Below are 18,081 nucleotides of genomic sequence, written 5' to 3'. Positions count from 1 at the left end.
GGGAGTCCGCGCCTGACTGCGGGGCGGGGCCGCCGTGGCCCCTCGCTGCCTTCCGTCGCGGGGCGGAGCGCGGAGACCTGTAGTAGCACAGGCGGCGTGTTATGGCAGAGACGCCGCAATGTCACGAGGGCTCCTCTTGGCTCGGTTGTTTTGCACTGATAAGGGGCGTTTTGATGTTGCTCTCAGGCTAAAAGAACACCGCAGGTGAAGATGCTGAAGGCTGCGCGAGCGCTGGGCTCGGCAGCAGCCCAGCTGGGAGCAGCCAGGGAAACACAAGGGGTCCTGCAGGAGACAGCTGGGCCTCTTTCTGTGCTGAATTCCTGTAAACCTTCAATAACCGTTTTTAGCCTCTATGCATCATTCTGATGTACCTTAATATTTGCAAGGTGTTCTTCAAAAATAAAACTCAATATTTTCTATTCCACCAGTGCAAGGCAGTGATAATACTACTAGTTACTCTCTCCTTGAAATGTTTGGAAATCTATGGTTGAAATCAGGTACATAACAGTTAACTGCTGATAGTAAGCATAGTTCTCATTCTGGAAGAGTCAATGCATGAGTTTTTGTAGTTGCTGTATGGGTTTATATATATATAGTATCTGTTATTACAGATATATCTATATGCCAGATCAAAATCAAAGTAGCATTAACACATTGCTTCTAAGTGCAAAAGTAATAAAAAGCAGAAGGATAATGCATTTAAATGGTGTTATCAAATTCCTGTTATGAAAAATTTCAATCTATATATTCTTTTTCCCTAATAGTTCTGCAGCGTGCTGAATCTGCTTAGTGCTACTTGCAGTCCATATAGTAGAGCAGAGCAGCTCTAAACTGTTCTGACATAAGTTTTGAAAAGTAAATGCCTTTTTTCTACAAGGCTGTATTTTAGCAGTTCTGAACAAACACCAACTCTAACTCCTCCTCTCCACTGACTTTTGTTTGTTTTAAGGTGTTTCCAAAACCACTTACGTGTAAGGTGTTTTAACTCTGCAACCCGGATCTAACTTCCTAGTTGAGCATGCAACAAGTGCAGTCATCACTTGAAATAAGACTTGCTTAGCTAAAACTGCAATGATATTTCTGGAAACGTTGACCAATGGTGTAGACAAAAATTTTGGTGAGTCAAACTGTAAAAAATTTTCTTCTAGAACTTTTATAATATTCAGAACTTTTCTTCTATTTGTCATGAAGTCAAGAACTATGAACAGAAAGACATTCCACAGATATAAATACATTTTAAATATAAAATATTCTCTATATTTAGATGACATTTTCTGGTACAGTCCTACTGCACTTTTTAAACTGAGTATTCTGAATTATTACAGGTGGTCTTCCTAGGACAACAAAACCGTTCCTAACAAGTTCTACCAAAAATGTTGATGTGGTGTCTGTTAAAGTGGACTCAGTGGAAGAAGAAGAAAAAGAAACTGGAACTGAATATTCTTCCTCCTTCTCAGCTGCCTTGCCATTATGGAAGAGTACTTTTCCAAATGAAAGGTGAGCTGCCATCAGCAGATATGCATTGCTGACTTAAAAAAAAGTAATACAAACTAAAAATTCTTTAGTAAGAAAAATAAAATTCTATTACTGTACGTTCTAATTTTGGGAGTTAACAGAAAGAATATTTTCTTATAATTAGTACATACTTTGTTAGGACCCAATTTCCTGTTCTATTTTTCCGCCTCCCGCTGCTTTTCTCTGTGGTATGGAGCAACATAACAGCTCCATGACATTTCTTAAAGGAAGCTTAGAGCACTGGACTGAGTCATTATGTAATGAAATTTAATTGTGCTAATGACTGATTAAAAAAAATACTGTATGCCTTTTATTTTCACTGAACTTTCAGAATATTAAACTTTCCAGGTTTTCCTTCTTCTCTTTTAAGCTTCTTTAAATGTTTCAGGTATCTTTTTTTCTCCTGGTGTCTATAGAGGTCATCTTGCAATTCTGACTTTGGAACTTGTATACTTTCTGAAAATGTTCACCAGAGTATTTGAACGCTTTTGAAATTATAACACTGAACTGCTTGCTGTGCATCTGTTTGAAGTCCACCCTTTTTCACAAACTCAGGAGGTTGCATGTCCTTGACAATCTCCAGCTCAATACTCCCACAACTGGCAGTGAGATTAGAGAACAGAGACATTTTAAATCCCTTCCTTTAAACTCGCTTTTGTTTATATGCTCATATTCTTAGCCCTTAAAGAGGAGGGGCAAACAATACTGGAGATAGTAATGGCATAGAAATTCAGTCATAATCACATTTGACGTTTAACAAATGGGGATAAAGATAATTTGGTCATTTATATTTGGCTAGTGGTCACTGCATATTTTCAGAGTTGCAGTGAAGGACATGATAGAGAGTAGAATGTTTCTCACTCCTCCCCCTTGCCCAGATCAGTTGCAGTAATACTTATCACAAAAGACAGAAATTAATGTTTTATTTAGACTATTTTAGCCTTTTATGTCAGGCTTGTTTAAAGTAATTCTGAAGTGCCATGAAACCTAAGTATCACTATAACTTGACTTGAAGGAGGAAAAAAAAAAAGGCAAAGAACAGATACCACACTGCTCAAAGGCTGAACAAAACTACAGTTAGAGATATGTGGAAATTACTGTGCAGATAGTAAATAAACATGCATTACATTTCTAAATATTTCTAAATGTGAGAAAAAGTGTTGCATCACGTTGAAAACCACCAAGAGTATACATTCAATAGATTTCTCTCAGCAAGTCTAAACAGTCTTCCAGAATAAGAAGTTGGCATAAATACACATGCTGGAAGATAGACATGCTGGGCAAATTCGAGGACTCTCAAAACACTGGTTCAGCTCTCTTGATCCTGGGGATTTACGCAAAATAGACCCTAGCAAAAAAAGAAGAAATAAATAACAGAGAAGTACATCCATATGCAAGTGTAAAGGTAGTTGTCAGGTGACTATGGATGTACAATAATCTAGGAAATACGATGCAGTTCCCTCTCAGGAATATTGGGACAGCATGGAAGAACTAAATGCATTTCAAAGGCAGAGAAGGCACAGCTCCCTCTAGTGCTTGGAATACATTATTTTCCAAACAGTTTTAAAGAGCGAGATTAAAACAAACTAGGAGAAATCTGAATTTGTAACAGGACACGGGGGAAAAAAAGAAAAGAAAAAGAAGCCCTCGGAAAGCTGAAGCAAGCAGTAAAAGCAGCTGTGCGGGAGGACAAATGGCGGCGGCCCCTGCGGCCCCCTCCCGTCGCGGCCGGGGCAGCCCGTGGCCCGGGGCGGGCCGCGGCGACACCCGCCGGCTCGCTCGGGGCCGGGGCCGGGGCTCGGCCGGGTCGCCGGGGCAGGCGAGGCGAGGCGCGCTCCCCCCGCGCCGCGGCGGCCGGGCAGGGGGAGGCGGCGGAGCTCAGCCCGCCCCCGGCCCGCCGCTCTCTGCCCCTTGACGTGGCGCGGGTTCTCCCATCAGCCATGTTGGCTGCGTCGGCAGCGCCGGGGCGGCTGGGTTCAGCGAGGGGGAGCGCGAGGCGGGCGGCGGCTCGGCGGCGGCAGGCGGCGGCGGGCACGCGGGGTGAGCGGGCAGCGCCGGGGGGCTGTGGGGAGCCGGCGCCGGCCGGCCGGCCGGCACCCGGACTGGAGCTGCGCTGCGGGGAGGGGAGGGGAGAGGAGCCCTTCGGCCGGCTCGGCGCGGGCTGCCCCCTCCCCCGCCGCGGCGCGCCCGTGCGGGAGGCACCCGCCGCCCTCGGGGCCTGCGGACCCTCCCGCCCTGCGAGCCGGGGCGGCCGGCAGGCTGCGCCGCCGCCCCCGGGGCTTTGGGGCGCCCTCGGCGGCGGAGCGGCGGCGGGGAGCCGCGGGCGGCCTGCGGCGGCCGGGCGCTCCGCGGGCGGCGGGTCGCTCCGCGCGGCCCGGCCCGGGGGGTGCGCGGGGCCGGGCGGCGCGCAGCGAGGCCCCGCTGGGCTGCTGGGGCTGTGGGGGTCGGGGCGGGCCTGCCTCGGCCCCCTCGGAGCGCCGGGCGCCGCCAGCTCGGACAGCTCTGCCGGCCTCAAGTTCATTTTGGTTCCCACCTCTCGCAAGCGGGCTGCGCCTTTTGTACTTGCAGCGCTGTGCCACGGTCTGGGGATTTAGCAGTGATGCCCTACCGTACAGGCAAAGCTGCACAAAACTTGTGTTTAGGCAGACCCTGGTGCGTTTAATTTTTGTGTTGAGATAAAGGAGGACCTTTTAGAATAATAAATCTATTTTGAAGAAAAGGTGTCATTACTGTTTGCAGTTGCTTCTAGAATAGCTATTCAAAGGAATGTAATTTCAAAGTGATATATTTCAAAACCGTTCAGCTATGAGATAGCTTTCTGCATTGTAGACATGGTATATCAAACATCTTTGATATGTATCATGGTTAGAAAGTCCTAACTGTACTCTTTCATCCACTTAGAGTAATTACATGAATATTATTATTTACCTGAGAATCAAGCCTGTACAGTTGGGCATAGTCAACCTGTGTCTTTCTATGCCGTGCAGCTGTGGCCCCCGTTCCATGAGTGTGACGTACAGCGAGACTGTCAGGGTACAGAGAGGGGAGGTAAACTCAGCCCTTGGCAGTGGGAGGCAGCCGGACAGGAGGGACTGCTGAGGTCACCCTCATCACCAGGTTGTCCTAGCCGCAGCCGAGCCAAAGCAGTGACCCCCCACCCCACCCCCATGAGCCAGTGCTACTAACTGTTCTGAACATCACCTCTCTGTGGTTTTCTGAGGTAAGCAGTGTGTATTTTGTGGCTCACAGGTGTATGAATATTTTGGCATGTAGCCTGTAGATCAGGAAGGTTTGCGATTCTGGTGTAATGTAATCCCCACGACCACCCCAGAAAACGTGCCTGGACAGCTACAATAATACTGTCAAAGCTGGATATGGCTTGTCAGACCATGAGTTTCACATCTGATGTAAGATGAAATCTGTGGACATCATTGGCTATTGGAAAGGAAGAAAAGAATGGAAAAAAAGAGAGGACAATTTGATTATTAGCAGGCTCTGTCTTCTGAGTCGGAAATACATGCCGTACTAGAAAGTAACAATATTTAATTCATTAAATCCAACAAATCTTTTATGTATATGTGTGTACTTTATTACTTTTATTAGTCACTGCATATTGGAGTTTGTACATTGCCCTCTGTGGAGTAGTAACCAAGTAATAAAAGTAAGGTCCACATCAAACCATTTCAAACATAGCTGGGGTAAAATGAGAAGAAAAGACTTTAAAGTTTAGGTACAGAAAGTGAGTGTTCACTTGGCAATGTTTTGCTTTAGTTTCATAGTCTTACTTAAATCTTTTAAAGAGATGGAGTTGATGGACTTCATAGCAGATTCCAGTGGAATGGCTGAAATGGCCTTTAAGCTCAGATTTCTGTCTGTTCTCAGGAGATAATTTTAAAAGGAGAGATCTAGTTATTCAGTTTGTATCTGTGCTTATAACTAATAACTTTATTTCCTCGTACAAGTCATTGTATGAATAACCCATTTTTCATGGATAACATTCCTTTACCTTTTGCACAGTATAGTGATAGATTTTGATGTGTTAGGAGATAAACTTTTTAAATTTTACATCTTTTTTAGATACTGGGCTGTCCTTTCCTTTTTTAACTGACTTATTTTCTGTCTGCAATCCCTATATACTGCCTTCTGGGTATTTTTCTCCTCTCCATTCTGTTCACTTTTATTTCTTGACCAATGGTCTTGTCCAGCCTGATGGCCTTGCAGCTCTACTAGTAAAAGCGATAAGGTGGAGCTTTGCGACTTTGTGCTCCTGCACACAATGTCACAAAGCTCCATTCGGCTCCCTTTGTTGCAATTACCACGTCAAGTAGATCTGCTCCTAGTATCGGTAAGATGACATACCTGCTAAAATGTTGGCAGCCTCTATTATCATAGTATTTCTACTACAGCTTGGAGATAAATGATAGTGATAGCACCTATGGGAAACATTAAGAGAAGGTTACTCTGTTTATTTAAGTTTATCTGGCAGTCCCTGTCTTACAGAAGCAATATTGGGATTTCTTTTTGTAGCTGTCATCATATGCTGACAGTTGATTATTTCCTAATAATAATAACTGTGAAATACAGGGTTTATCTTTGTTTATGGATATTGTTATTCTGTTTTATTAATAGCCATCATTATAACCAAATTATCAAGTTAAAAGCATTTCAGGTTTTTAAATTGCAGTTTAAGTATTGCATAAACTAATGGAACAATGCCATTATAATTTTAGCAAAGACAGCTAGATCTTTGGAAGTCAAAAGTTTTCCAGGAGTTTCCCACAATGGTGTATATAGTTGCTAGGTAAAGAAAGTCAGTCTGCTTGTGAGATTTGCTGATTTGAATCCTGATTCAGGAGGATGCTTGCATGCTTAGAGCTGTTCATTAATTTGTAATTTAAATTGAGACCTGAGTATTTTCCCAGAGAGCCTGTAAGGTGGTTTGTGTAGACTTTACAGTAAATTCTTAATTATTAGCCAGCAGGACTTTAGATAACCTACTTGGTGGAAAAACTTATGTACTATCAAATGTACTAGGAAGCATACTAAAGGTTTTAGGAGATAGTGTGCATATAGCTGGGGTTTTTTGGTTTGTGGTTTCTTGCTGGCCTTGCCAGATGTTCACAGGTTTCTCTTGAGCTATTCAGATGTCTCTGTGTTCCCTGGTGCTCCAGCTTCTGGAAATCTCCAGCTGAAAAATCTTAAAAAAGCTTTAGGTTGGTGTCTGAAATGGTAAATTTGAGTTCAAACAGTTGTTGAAGGTGCATCTTGATTATACAAAGTAGTGGAATATGACACGTACTTCTTGCAAAGCTATTTCCTAGCATTGCTTTAGAAATGTTTTCTTGTGTCTTCCTTTATATTTGTATGCAGGCCATGTGATGAGTTATTAAAAATGGTTAGTTATGGTTATGGTTACAAAATTCCTGTAAAATTTGGTACAGTAGAAGAAAAACAATCAGACCCGGGAGAAATACTTCTTGCTGTTTGATTCTTAAAAAGAAATTAAAGGATTAAGTAACTTGCAGGAATGCATGATTCTTGAATAATGAGCAGAGTGAATAATTAAATGCCCTCCCCCCTTTTTTTGTTGGTAAACAGGTCTTTTTTATAGTGTGTTGAAATGCTATATATTTTCTTCTCTGACCTACCCGAGAGTTATTGATTTAGGTATACCATTTGTTGCCTGAGTTAGTTACTTAAATCAAGAAGAGGTCAGAACTATTTTAACATTATGTATTTATTTTGCAATGTGCCAAATATTTGTTATTTTGAAGAGGTTGCTCCATCCTGAGAGTGTTAACTTTTTTTGTTTCACTTTGGAATTCTTTGCTTTGAATTTTGGATTTCAGAAGCTTTACTCGCTGTGCATCGGTTGTAACTCAGTTATAGTATTTCAATGTATGACTGTCATTTTTAGCCAATAAATACTGAAAGTACTTAAAGTTTGCATTTCAACATGCAGCTAACAGTTACATTTTTTATTTTAGTGATAAATAGAGAAGTTGACCATGACAACCTTCCTGGAATTTATCCAGCAGAATGAAGACAGAGATGGAGTTAGATTCAGCTGGAATGTTTGGCCTTCAAGTCGTCTTGAAGCCACGAGAATGGTTGTCCCAGTGGCTGCTCTCTTCACACCACTGAAGGAACGGCCAGACTTGCCTCCTATTCAATACGAGCCAGTTCTGTGCAGTAGGACCACATGTCGAGCTGTTCTGAATCCCTTATGGTAAGCTCAATACATTTACTTACAAACAATCTTCAGAATAGTGTCAGTTAAACTACACAAAAGATGCAGTGTGTTTGCATAGGAGTTCACGTACTCCTCACATGACTATACAGCCCAAACTTGCAGCTTTTCTAAGTTTCATAATGCACATAAATTTTCACTTGCAAAATATGCAGTTGAAACATGGCTTTATAGTACATTTACCTTTAACTAATCTTTTCAACATACTTCATTTAATTAGCGATTAGGTATGTTACTTTTCTGGAACCCCACATCTTGTGGGTTAGTATAGTTCTGTATTTCACCTTTGAAGATTGTTCATATAAAAATTTGTTATGCTGTGTCTTTGTAACAGTTTGGCCCTGATATGTTTTAATTTCTGAGTAAAATAAACTATAAATTCTTACTTGCCTTAGTTCAGTTGTAGACCAAAGCATGTTAGCTGGTTTAGTTTAGCAAAACAAAATAGGTAGATAAATGCAGCAGAAGTAGGCAAGAGGGAGGATGAAAAGCTATTTAAGCTAAAGGGTAATATTGGCACAAGTACAAATGATTGTAAACTAGTCATGGATAAGTTAGGTTGAAAACAGAGGAAGCATTGTAAACGTCATCCCAATCACAGAAGTATGGGCAGGAAACTGAACAATTTTTAAGGTGGCGTTTGCTAAGTGTGTGAAAGGGATTATGAGGAATAGTGGTAGATTAGACTTTGTGTGAAAGATTCTGTAGAACCACTTAACTCAATTTTATGATTGATTTGTTCCTGTTTGGGAGAAAAGAAGTATTCAAAACAGGTGTAAAATTGCCTTTCAGTATTAAGCAGACACAGTGTCTGCATATACTGGAAGTCAGACTTAGTGGAAGCATATCATTTTCAGAAGCATTTTCTTTTATTAAGGGCTGAAAGAAAAATAATGGAAAGACGAAACTGTAAAAGATCAGTCAGGTCACTGACAGTGAATCACATACATTCTTCATGTCTCATGTATGCAATGTGTGATTAGTTGGACTGAGGTTGGGTGGTGGCCTTTTGAAGCCTGTGTGCACAGTCTATCAGACCAGATGATCTGCAGCCCTTAAAATTGTCATAGTTCGTTTGATTTCAGTAGACCATCTTGGGATTTATCCAAAGTTTTAATGGTATTTTTAACAACTTTTGCCCTTGCAGACAGGAGAAGATGTGATGGCAAGAAGTGTATGCTGAAAACATGTAATGTTTACTTTCCCGTAGGCTGTGAGTAGGACTTTAAGGCATCTCTATGGCATGAGGATACAAGTCACATTAATTATTTTACTACTTGAATACCAATAATAGTGTAGATAAAAGAGGATAGGCTCACCCATTGAAAAATGCTATTTCAACAGAGAAATGGCTGTTAGTTGGAACCTGTTTTATTGGGGTGTAATGTATATTCAGGATAATCCCAGACTCTGGCAGTTAATAGACATACACTGAGAAAAGGGAGAAAAAGAAAAGGCAGGGAGTGTTAAAATTACGTGCCTTAAAACCATGCAGAAAGTCTCTAATAAAGGTGCTGAGTCTGGACTCTAATTTCTCATTTGCTTCCTTTCCTTCAAGACTGTTCCTTGCTCATAAAGACCGTTCTTTGTGTGATACATCTGTCTTTTATGAGCAACTTATAAAGCTACACTTTATTTTGAATTTATAATATGGTTATTTAGGAGAAGGTATATTAGGAGGAAGCTTTTTCAAAAGCAATACATTTTAGAAAATTAGGAGAAACATATTCTAGGGTCAGTGAAGTAAAATGAATTGTTCCTGCTATATTAACTTTTCTAATTGTATTTTTATAGCCAAGTGGATTATCGAGCAAAACTCTGGGCTTGCAACTTTTGTTATCAAAGAAATCAGGTAAGAAAATGAAACATTCAAAATACAGAAAATCTCTTTTTATAAGATAAAAATAAAACCCATTTTTCAAATAATGTTTGTGAATTGAAATTGACAGCAAGAACGTAAATGTGCAGCTGTATCTTCAGAGTGCATTGAGATTTTTTTCACAACAGCAATAGTGAACATCTGTTAAAGAGGAAAGTAGTACATACATAAGTTTTTGCTTTTTTAGAACCTGTAATCTTTTGTTTATGCTTAATTTTCTTATTTTTATTTGCAGTTTCCTCCTACTTATGCTGGCATATCTGAAATGAATCAGCCGGCTGAACTTTTACCTCAGTTCTCTAGCATCGAATATGTAGTGCAGGTAAAATCATTTAATAAGATCTTTAACATTATCTGTAAGCTAACTGTGTATGCAGTGAACTAATTTCAATTTTATTTCTTCACTGCATTTTAATCACTGTGAATATTTGCTCATTAATAGAAAGATTATGTCATCAGTTAGAAGTGGAAAGCATAGCTTTTTATAAGAACACAAGGATGGTTAATAAAACTCATGTTAAAAAAAAAAGGGAGATCACTTTAAAAGGCAAGATTTCTATTAACTCTGTTTCTTAACAACAGTTTAATTTATGTTTGTGCTAGGAATCTGCTTACTGCTGCTGCTTGCCCAAATGATGTTAGCTCAAATTTGGCTGACTGTTGATCCATATCTGATTAATCCTTTCAATTTAAGTTTGTCATTGATTAATCATGAGTTAATTTTGGGACTAGCTGTTTTAGAAGAAAAGGTTAATGCATATTCAGTTAAAGTGTTTGAATTTTAGTAGTTCATCCTTTCTGTTAGGATAGGAATGACATAGAAGGAAGAGTAAATGAAAAACAGACCTACAATCTGAAAGCGCAAACATTTGTAATTGCAAATTTGCAACCTCTTACTTCTCATCTTGAGGATTAAAATTTGTAAGACTTCGGTGAGGTATTCAAATCATGAAAAGAAGAGATAAAACTGAACAGAATCTCTACTTTTTGCCTATTCTTGTAAAACAAAATAAAGGGAATACTGCTCATGTTGCAATGAAATTACTATAGAAGGAGTAAAAAGAACTGATGATCTCTAGAGTAAAATTATGAGGTGAAATGCCATATAATGTCATCAGGTTGAAATGTTGTGTGATTTTGGATATATCTATCACTACTACCTTCACTTGGAGCAATACAGACTTCCTATTTGTTTAAAACTTAATAAAATTGGCATATGGTTCAGAACTATCTTGACATCCTGAAAGGAACTTTTTCTTCTGTAGTCGACATTTAATTTGTGTGTGGAGTTCATTATGATATGGATTTTGCTCTGCTTTAGCCTTATGTACTGATTACTACTTGAGATGGAGGAAAGAGGCATGTTAGATGAAACACTGACCTTATTGATATAACTAAAATTAACAACACTTTTACAAAATGTACTTTTATTTGTTCATTTTTGATCCCCAAAAGATTTGTTTTTCATGTAACGATATTTATATTTCTTAAAGCGTGGTCCTCAGATGCCTTTAATATTTCTTTATGTTGTGGACACATGCATGGAAGATGAAGATTTGCAAGCTCTGAAGGAATCCATGCAAATGTCGCTGAGTCTTTTGCCACCAACTGCATTAGTGGGTCTTATTACCTTTGGCCGAATGGTGCAAGTTCATGAACTTGGCTGTGAAGGAATTTCTAAAAGTTATGTCTTCAGGGGAACAAAGGATCTATCTGCAAAACAGCTTCAGGTAATACACAAAAGTAAACAAAAAGAAATCAAGATGATGATGAACTTTCAAATAGTATATAAACAAATTTTATACTAAAATCTTATTTATTTGATGACAGGAAATGTTAGGACTTACGAAAGTAGCTGTTTCACAAGTTGGTAGGGGTCCCCAAGTGCAGCAGCCACCACCTTCTAACAGGTAATGTGCTTAAAACATTTAAAAACGCATCTTGACTACAGTGCTTTACTGAAAAAATTATCTTACATTCAGTTGATTTTTTCATTAATCACCAGAGTTGAGCCTTCTGGTCAGGAACAGGTTTACTAGGAATCTAGTGGGTCTTATTCCTGCCAGTTTGTACTGGGGAGTGGGGGGAGGACTTACTAGGTGACAGTGAAATCATTTGGATGATGCTTTGGAAATGTTCTAAGAGAATGCTATGTAGCTATGCTACAGATACGTAAGTAATGATGCTTCTGTTGGTATGCTGCAAAATGTTAATGGCTACTTTGGTTCCTCTTTCTTATGTCAATGCCCCGTTTTGCCTTCCCTCTGTCTACCTCTGAAGTAGCTCCCTTCCCCTCTCCTCTGTCTCTCATTTGGAAATGGTGGGGGGTGTTTGATTCTCCTCTGTATCCCACTGTTACACAGAAGAAACTGATGAAATGATAAGGCAGGCAAAAAAAAAGGCAAGAAGAGGGCTTCGCAATCTCTGCCTTCCACTTGTTAAATAGCTGCTTTTCTAGTATTGGTTTTCTGCTGTTGGTTTTCTACTATTGGTTTACTTGTAGCAGAAGGCACAGAAGTCTTTATATGTTAATGTCTCTTCTGATTTTTGATTTTCACTGAAGTAGTGCCGCTTTCTTTTTGAGATTCATAGGTCGTCATCTGCTCTGGTTTTTTGACTGGATACAGTTCTTTCTGGGTAGTGGCTGTATTTCTAAGTCAGCAAATTTTGTTTTACAACCTCTATGCTGAGCTTCTTAAGCCAAGTATACTGTGTATAGGGTACCAGAAAACTTCATTGTCTTGGTGAGTCAGAGACACTGCTCTGAATCCAGACTAGAATCTTCAATACTGCAGTCCAGCCTGTTGCTAGTGAGCAATCAGTATAATGTTTATTTAAAAATTCCAGTCTAAATTAATTCCATCTATTTGTTTCCAGATTTTTGCAACCAGTGCAGAAAATTGATATGAATCTTACTGATCTTCTGGGTGAACTGCAGCGGGATCCTTGGCCTGTTCCACAAGGGAAAAGGCCCTTGCGTTCCTCTGGAGTGGCTCTTTCTATAGCTGTAGGGCTCCTTGAGGTAAAAGTTTTAACTATAGTTGTATAAATATGTAAATAGATCATCTTGTTACATAAAATCTGTCACAAGCAATATGTAAACCCCTTAAATCATGCATATTAGATTTGTATGGTGATTCTAATGAATCTCTTCACATACATATATATATAGAATATTTGTAGGTGTTAAAATATTCATTTTAATGAGGCAAGATTGAGTCTTTGAATAAATAGAAAATTTGGGTTTTGGGAGGAAAAAGTACAGTTGTTATTACAATCCTATCAATGTGATAAAAAGCAGGATACCTATTTCTTCTATTCCATTTATAGCAAAAACTAGTAGTCTCATTTATCTTTTTACCTGCAGTGCACTTTTCCTAATACTGGTGCTCGTATAATGATGTTCATTGGAGGACCAGCTACACAAGGACCTGGAATGGTTGTAGGGGATGATTTGAAATTACCTATAAGATCATGGCATGACATTGAAAAAGACAATGCTAAATATGTTAAAAAGGGTACTAAGGTAAGATATGAAAACAGATGGTATTTTAGGCACCTTACCAATTAGTGAATGTTTACACATCCTGCCTGGCACTGTAAAATACTGTTAGTAGTAGTGAATGTATAAAGAGGTGGGAACTGTGCGTTTTTGTTTATCTGCCTTTGAATAGCTGCACGTCTTCAGGAATTTCAGTATGTTGGGTTAGGACTTTGTCTAGCTCTCACTAGTGTTCATTGGAATGTTTCCCTCATTTTACTAGGAGAGGATTCATCTGACTAAATGGTATATCTAGAGTAAGGATATTTACTACTAAGGCAGTTACTCAAGACTCTGTGTAGATGGGGGAGGATTAATCACTAGAGTTTAGGCACAGTTCATTTCATCCTAAATAATCTACATTTGGGCATCCTAAATCTGTTGACTTCATCTTAATTGATTGTGATGGGAACTTAAATGATTAGCTTAGTTGCAGAAACCTGTTATTATAGACACTTGAGGTTAGGGAGGTAAATTCAATCCTATGAGTTGGATTTAGTCCTTAATGCACAGTTTAAAAAGAAAAAAGTCAGTATCATTTGCTGGTTTAAATAGCACTCATTGGTCTGTCTAGTGTGTCAGGTTCTCAGCTGTTCAGAAAATAAAACACAGGTGTTGAAAATTCCAGTCCTAGTTTTAACTTCATGAAAAAAAATGCTTTTGTCTTGTATTATAATATGATCTGAATTAAGATTGACAATATTGTCTCAGAAAAATTTTGGGAGTTTAGGATTTAATATGGAGATGAAGAGAGTTCACGTCATAAACTGCTATGAACTGTATTTTCATCTTGGATTTAGCATTTTGAAGCCCTGGCTAATCGGGCTGCAACAAATGGTCATGTTATTGACATATATGCATGTGCATTGGATCAGACTGGTCTTCTGGAGATGAAGTGTTGTCCCAACTACACTGGGTACGTGCCTATTCATTTTTAAGTCATATGTGAAGGTGCAGGGTTTTCTTGTTTTTTGTTTTTAATCTTCCTGTGGTTTACTGTGATAGTGGGCAGCTTGTGTTGTTATGAGAATTCCTCAGCCTCTGGCAAATTCATTACCATAATTGTGGGCTTACTCATATAGGCTTTTTACTGTTTTTCTTTAAACTATTTGAGGCTTAAATAACATGATTTAATGCTGTTTTTCTTCAATGTGTGTGTATATATAAGCTTCTGGTTTTGGTAAAGAGAAGGGGAATGTGAGCCTGTGTCCAATTTTTCTTACTGTTCAGATGGCACAAAACCCTCAGTTATTCCTTCTATCTTGTTTATGCCTTCTTCTAGATACTGTTGTTTATAGGTTCAGCTACTGTCTCAGGTATCCACTTCCTACATTTCATGTAGTCTCTTGTATGTCCTCCAGCTTGTCTTTCCATCAATTCATTTAATATGATCAAAGCAAGTTCTAATCTTTTTTAATGAAACCAGGTCCCTATTTTCTGTCAGTGTTGATGAGGCCCTCGCCTGTCCTGTTATGCAGACCTGTAATCTGAGATAGCTTTTGACTCTTCCTTGTATGTTAAGTACTTCACTCGTTTCTAAATCTTGCCAGTTCTTCCTCCATGTTTTTTCAAAGACTGTCTTTTCTTTCTCTTCCCCAAAGTCTTTCCTACACTCTCGTAAAATTTCGTCTTTACTACTATAGCAACCTGCTTTATATACCATTTGATTCTTATGTTAGACTTCTATATTCAGTATGTATTCTTTTTCCAAGCTCATTTTTCATGACTGTCATTGTTGACCATGTCAATACCAGCTATGGCTAATTAAATGCAGCATCTTTGCTTATCAGTTTAATAACTGGTATATCTGTAGGTTATAGGCCTTCTTAGTTGCCCGTCAATATCTTCATATGACAGAGGATCCTAAGCACATGCTACATATCTAGGTATACCAGGAAGAGTGGGAGATGCTGCTGCAGGCTGCGATAAACATGTGACACTGAGTTTCAGGCCAGCTTTGCCGTCCTAGTCACTGCTGGGTTACTTCTTTTCAGAGCTGTCTGTTTAGTCTTAGCATGGGAGTTTCCACTGTTCAGGAGCTGTATGTTGACTTTACCTGTATGTGGGACTTGTATTCATTTTCTGCATCAAATTCAAGCTGTGTTTTTCTTTGTACTACAATCCTGTGTAATTTTTTTTCCTCTCTCCTCTTCTGACTCACCTTTGGTTCTGTTCTTGCAGCAAAGCTGACCTTAAAGCACAGTTTGTCTGTTTCTCCCACAGCTGTTTGTATTTCCTACTTGGTTGCATCCTACATACAGGGAGGGATTTCTGATTCTGTCCACATGTCTGTTGTCTTCTAACTTCGAGTATCCACCTGAAGACTTCTATAACTTTTCAGGTGTTTTGCACTTACAAAGTTGATGGCCAAATCTTTGTTTGCTAATAACTTATTTTATTAATATCAGGTATTTTAGAGACAAATAACAATAGTATATCCCATTATTATTTCTTAAGCACAGTATATGCTATTTCAGAATGAGTGGCAACCACTGCAGTTTTACATCCACAAAGGATTACTAAGCATAAAAAGAAATTATGCTTTTTTTAGTGTAGATTTAAGCCTGAAATAAATGCTGGACTGAACAAAATAAAATTGTGTGGAAATAAGATTGGAATATTGAATATTAGAAGTAGTTAACTGACTTTGCAAGATTATGAGACATTTGTAGAGCAGAAATCCAATATATTATTTTCCCAGTGTAAGATTTTGTTATATATTAAAATCAGGATGACCTTAAAATGTTTATTGGGCAGAATCTGGTGAGCTTTTATAAGCTTACTTATAAAATTAATCCCTAACATTTTAGCAAAATATTGATTTAATGAGGAAATAAAGAGTAGTCACTTCTAAGAAGACAGAAATCTGCCTCTCTGAACTGTTTTTAGTTTTAACTCTTTAATGGAAATAAGCTACATAAATCCTGTCTGCTAAATTACTGTATAATAAATATATTTTTTTAACTTGAGTTTTTTGTTTCTGTTTTTTTTTTTTTTTGGCTAGAGGCTACATGGTAATGGGAGATTCTTTCAATACATCTTTATTCAAACAAACCTTTCAGAGAGTATTCACAAAAGATATGCAAGGACAATTTAAAATGGGATTTGGTGGCACATTAGAAATAAAGGTAAGGATAAAAAATGCAGTGTGGTAGTGAAGCACTGGAATAAGATGACTAGGAGTAGCATATTAATCTATGTTTTTCTTTTAAACGTAAAGACTTCAAGAGAAGTAAAGATTTCTGGAGCTATTGGACCCTGTGTCTCTCTCAACTCTAAAGGACCTTGTGTATCAGAAAATGTAAGTTAACTTTGCTGAAAATGAAGGTAATCTTCTATTATGGGAAAATAGGATTTGGAATTTCTAGATTTGAAGAGATAGAGGTTGAAACTTTTCCATAAATGGAACAAAGCCTGTTCACTTCTCTTCAATTTAAAAATAAATACACTCAAGGGCTGTTCTTTAAATAAACTCCTGTCACTGCTAGATTAGTTTCAGATTAGATTAGACCTTGTAGGTCCCTTGTTACTTGGTTAAGGTTTGTTCGCAGAATGGTTACTTAACCTTTTTACAGAAAAATTACATGTTGGCATGGGAGAAACCAATTAGGAAGTGAGTTGCATTGTTTTATTATTAAAATCAAAACTATGTCTTTTTTGTCCAGAGTCCTGAATATGTTTTGTTTAGAGGGACTGAGAGAACAGGAGGAGACAAGTCCATGGAAACACCCCTTTATCCTGACTCCCTGTACCCAGTTGTATAGCTACTTTACCAAACACAGTTAATTGATCAGAATATCCAACTGTTACTAACTCCTGAAGTATCTTCATTAAATTTACATCAGATTTCAATTATCACCTATTTTCTTATCAAGTGTTTTTTTTTTTTAACGGTTAAATTTTGCAGTTGATTACTAATCTAAAACAATTCCAGAAAGTAACCAAAACTGTTTTGCTGAAATCATCTTAATTCTGAGGTGAAATGTATGAATAAAATTCAGATGCACACAGCTAGTTTAAAGTGGTAACTGGACAATTAGTCTAGCCATAACACTTTTAACAGTGAATGTGAACACAGTGCCAACCATTGCTGGTATAATTCTTTGAGTGTTTGTTTTGTTTGGTTGCACCGGGTTCATTATGGATGACTGTCTAGGCTTACTTTAACTGATTTATTTGAGGGCTTCTATCATTTTGATGACAAAAAGGTATTTTCACTTCAAATGCATCACGATCTGTAAATGGATACTTTGTTAATTACTAGAGACTATGTAACTACATACTATTAACTATGTAAACTAACTGCTGCAGGCTTTTTCCTGGTATGCATTAGAGGAGGCACTCCACTTTGGCACATTTGTCTGTAAATACTGTATTTAGAAGTGATTCACTGAATGAAAAGCTGACAGTTTTATAAAAAAAATATTTGTGTTTCAGGCAAGTACTAGAAAAATCACTGTGAATGAGATGCATAGTCTCTCTAGTCCCTCATATAACAAAAATTAAAACTGTGTTGGATAATAAGAATTCCTAAAATACATATTGCTTTGTAGAAAAGCAAACAACCTTCTTCCCTCTCTTGTCAAATGTTGGTGGGCTTGTGCATGTTCTTTCTTTTTAGTTTTTTTTAAAAGTATAGAATAGAAATATGTAAAAATTGTTGATTTTTAAAATTGAGATCTTTTCCTCATAATTAAAAAAAAAAGAATTTAGGTAGCCATGTCTGTCATGTACATTCTTTCTTTCCCTATGTATTTATAATTAGCTTAAATGTTTGCTATTAACCAGGTAGGTTGTCTCACATGTATCAAATCATAAACTGTTTTTTTGCGGCCAATGCTATATGTACATGCACAGCATAGTCCCTTTTAATTGCATGTTCTAAAGCATACGCAC

At 38.4% G+C, this 18,081-nt stretch overlaps 1 protein-coding gene and 1 long non-coding RNA gene across 6 annotated transcripts in view; both read left to right on the top strand.

Annotated features, from left to right (window-relative positions):
• The first annotated feature begins 15 nt into the window (after positions 1–15).
• LOC106482854 (uncharacterized) lies at positions 16–2,028 on the top strand. The gene is made up of 2 exons (XR_001292251.2): positions 16–1,117; positions 1,326–2,028. It is a non-coding gene; the product is annotated as an uncharacterized lncRNA (long non-coding RNA).
• Positions 2,029–3,445: 1,417 nt separating this feature from the next.
• SEC23A (SEC23 homolog A, COPII coat complex component) overlaps positions 3,446–18,081 on the top strand; it is a 30,735-nt gene continuing 16,099 nt past the window's right edge. For 2 of the 5 annotated variants that reach the window (XR_010884186.1, XR_010884187.1), the window contains exons 1-12: positions 3,446–3,555; positions 4,503–4,735; positions 7,503–7,744; positions 9,560–9,617; positions 9,880–9,966; positions 11,138–11,374; positions 11,475–11,554; positions 12,522–12,666; positions 13,012–13,170; positions 13,986–14,101; positions 16,190–16,313; positions 16,406–16,486. Coding sequence is in view for 3 of the 5 variants with exons in the window: in XM_067296758.1 (XP_067152859.1) it covers positions 7,524–7,744; positions 9,560–9,617; positions 9,880–9,966; positions 11,138–11,374; positions 11,475–11,554; positions 12,522–12,666; positions 13,012–13,170; positions 13,986–14,101; positions 16,190–16,313; positions 16,406–16,486 (1,308 nt within the window). In the remaining 2 variants the exon portion in view is untranslated. Of the gene's footprint in view, positions 3,556–4,502; positions 4,736–7,502; positions 7,745–8,911; positions 8,979–9,559; positions 9,618–9,879; positions 9,967–11,137; positions 11,375–11,474; positions 11,555–12,521; positions 12,667–13,011; positions 13,171–13,985; positions 14,102–16,189; positions 16,314–16,405; positions 16,487–18,081 lie in introns of those variants that run through there. The other 3 variants (XM_067296758.1, XM_067296759.1, XM_067296760.1) reach the window with 3 other exon arrangements.

The sequence above is a fragment of the Apteryx mantelli genome, chromosome 4 (genome assembly GCF_036417845.1).
Source record: "Apteryx mantelli isolate bAptMan1 chromosome 4, bAptMan1.hap1, whole genome shotgun sequence".
NCBI lineage: Eukaryota > Metazoa > Chordata > Aves > Apterygiformes > Apterygidae > Apteryx > Apteryx mantelli.
Note: the sequence above shows the minus strand (reverse complement) of the source record. Positions and strands in the feature narration are given on the sequence as shown.